The sequence below is a fragment of the Cannabis sativa genome, chromosome 4, assembly GCF_029168945.1.
Source record: "Cannabis sativa cultivar Pink pepper isolate KNU-18-1 chromosome 4, ASM2916894v1, whole genome shotgun sequence".
In the NCBI taxonomy this organism is placed as follows: Eukaryota; Viridiplantae; Streptophyta; class Magnoliopsida; order Rosales; family Cannabaceae; genus Cannabis; species Cannabis sativa.
In genome coordinates, this window is record NC_083604.1 from 35,645,222 (window position 1) to 35,647,776 (window position 2,555).

At 43.8% G+C, this 2,555-nt stretch overlaps 1 protein-coding gene across 1 annotated transcript; it reads left to right on the forward strand.

Annotated features, from left to right (window-relative positions):
* The first annotated feature begins 1,217 nt into the window (after positions 1-1,217).
* LOC115713166 (uncharacterized) lies at positions 1,218-2,282 on the forward strand. The gene is made up of 2 exons (XM_061113672.1): positions 1,218-1,581; positions 1,699-2,282. Exons 1-2 carry the CDS (start codon positions 1,218-1,220, stop codon positions 2,280-2,282), a joined length of 948 nt encoding a protein of 315 aa, XP_060969655.1.
* Positions 2,283-2,555: the final 273 nt, after the last annotated feature.

Here is a 2,555-nt window from a genome sequence, read left to right on the forward strand (position 1 = left end):
CCTGAACTTGGAGTGAGAAGACTACGAGGCAGACCTCATGGCTAATGAACCAAGAGACAAGAAAATTCCCACGAAGAACAACCTAGAGAAAATGAGATTCCCCATGAAAATTAGAATGACCAGCCAGAACCCTCTCACAGAAACGAGAATGGGAGGCAACCAGAAACTGATGAACGAGAAATTCCCCATGAAGATGAGGAAGATCTTGCGACTCAACTAGAAAAATGCAGGTCACCTGCGAGAAATCACAAGCATTCTTTCTGAACCCATAAGGAGAGGGCTCGTACAAACTCAAATGGGGGAAATACGACAAACCACACTCAAGGGGAATGAACAGAGCGTGAAGAAGCAAGTGTGACCTTAGGGCCATCAATGACCCACAATCGATCAACTTGAAGAGGAGAAAGTACTCGACAAGCTAATGATCGAGAAAGTATGGGAACCAGTAAATCCGCGAGTCACTCAAGGATAAATTCGATGAGCAACAAAAGGTCCGTTAGTAGGATGCAATCTGTGAGTAAAACGAGGTCTGTCAACAATTAATCCCAATCGGATCTGTGAGAGCACTTCAATCGAAACAAACCTGACCTTCGCCAATAACTCGGTCCAAAGCAAGAGGATCCTATCCAATTGCGAATAGACGAGTTGGAGGACAAGTGCAACAAATCTCAAGTGGGGGAACTAGGGAGACAAGCTAGATACGACTCAAATGAGGAGCTTGAGTAATATCACCCAGATATCATGAATACCCCTTTCTCTTCAGGATTTAAAAACTCTCATGAATGCGAGCAAGTAATGTGACGAACAATTTAAGCTGTATCTTGTTCCCCACCTCGCTTGTTGGAGCAGCAAGTAGATGATTTAACAAGTTTACTCACCATTCAATAACTTCTTGGGAATAGCTACCCGAGGATTTCAAGAAACAATTCTAGGCAGCTAGGGATAGACGACCCGAAGCGGCCTCACTAACCAATATAAAGCAACAGCCCGGCGAGACACTTAAGGCATACTTAAGTCATTTTAGCATGGCTGCTGCTAGGGTAAGAAATTTGGATGATAGTACACAACTTACAGCCCTTCAGGCGAGAATCTCTACTGATCCATCAACTGCTGGGGGCGAGCTATGGGACGACCTTCAGGGTCGTCCAGTAAGAAACATCACTTAGTTCAACGAAAGGGCTCAGGTATTTGTTCGAAAAGAAGATGCCCGAAAGGAAATGAATTTGTTGAAAACAGGCTCGAGAGGCAAACCCAACAACGTTTTGACAAGTACTGTCTCAACGAGAATTGATAACTTGAGGGCTTCTAGCTCGAAGAGAAAGGACAGTTCTAAGGAACCGTCAAAGGATAAAAAGAAACAGAAGAAGCACGATAAGCACGTGCCAGTATATACTATTTATACCGAGCTTAATCAAACTCGGGAGAATATTTACCTCGCGCATGAGCAAAAGGTTGCCTTCGATAAGTCCCAGCCCATGAAGCATGCGAGGAATAAACAAGATCCTAACAGGTATTGTAAATTCCATAAGGATATTGGGCACACGACCGACGAATGTTGCCAGCTGAAGGATGAGATAGAAAGTCTCATCACTCGAGGCCACTTTAAATAGTACGTGAAGAGACAGGGCCATGGACACAACCAACCCAATCTACCCAATAACCTAAACAACCAGGGGTTACAACATCTTCTTGTTGAAGGAGAGGACATCTTGGTTATTTCAGGAGGGCCACATATCACAGGGGAGAGCAATAATGCCCAAAAGAGATATGTGAAAGAGATAAAGAATGAGCAGTTGGCCTTCACCCCGAAACCTTCAAAGAAGGTGAAAACTGAAGAACCTCCAATCATATTCACGGAGGAAGACAAGAAAAATGTGAGATATCCTAACGTCGATCCATTGGTGATTACCATTCAACTCGCCAATAAAAGGATAAAGAAGGTGTTAATAGACAACAGAAGCTCAATAAACATCCTTTATAAGGAAATGCTGAGGAAGATGGGGCTCAAAAAAGCCAAATTCAGGCCTTGTATGGTAAATCTTTGCAGCTTCACTGGAGACAGCATTGCTAGTCTTGGCATAATCATGCTCGCACTAACCTTGGGCAAGGCACCCCTATCCGCCACTATTATGCAAGACATCCTAGTTGTCGACCTGCCACTCGCTTACAACGTATTGTTGGGTCATCCAGCATTGATCGGACTAGGGGCAGTTAGTTCAATCAAGCACGTATCCTTGAAGTTCCAAACATCAGAGGGTGTGGGAGTGGTGTGGGGCGACTAGATGCTGGCTCGCGATTGCTATCGCATAGAGTTGCTACATAGGAAAGTTGATCATCAGTTAATGGCAATCTTGGCAGAAGAAAATAAAAAGAAGGACGGGGATCTTGACCCCCGGTTTGAAGATGAAAGAAACTTTTTAAAACCAATTGAGGAATGGGAAGAAGTTATTCTCGACCCAGGAAATCCCACAAACTGTGTTTATATTGGGAAGAACTTGGAAGAGCAGCTAAAATAGTAGCTAATATGTTTCTTAAAGGCGAACCAGGATCAATTT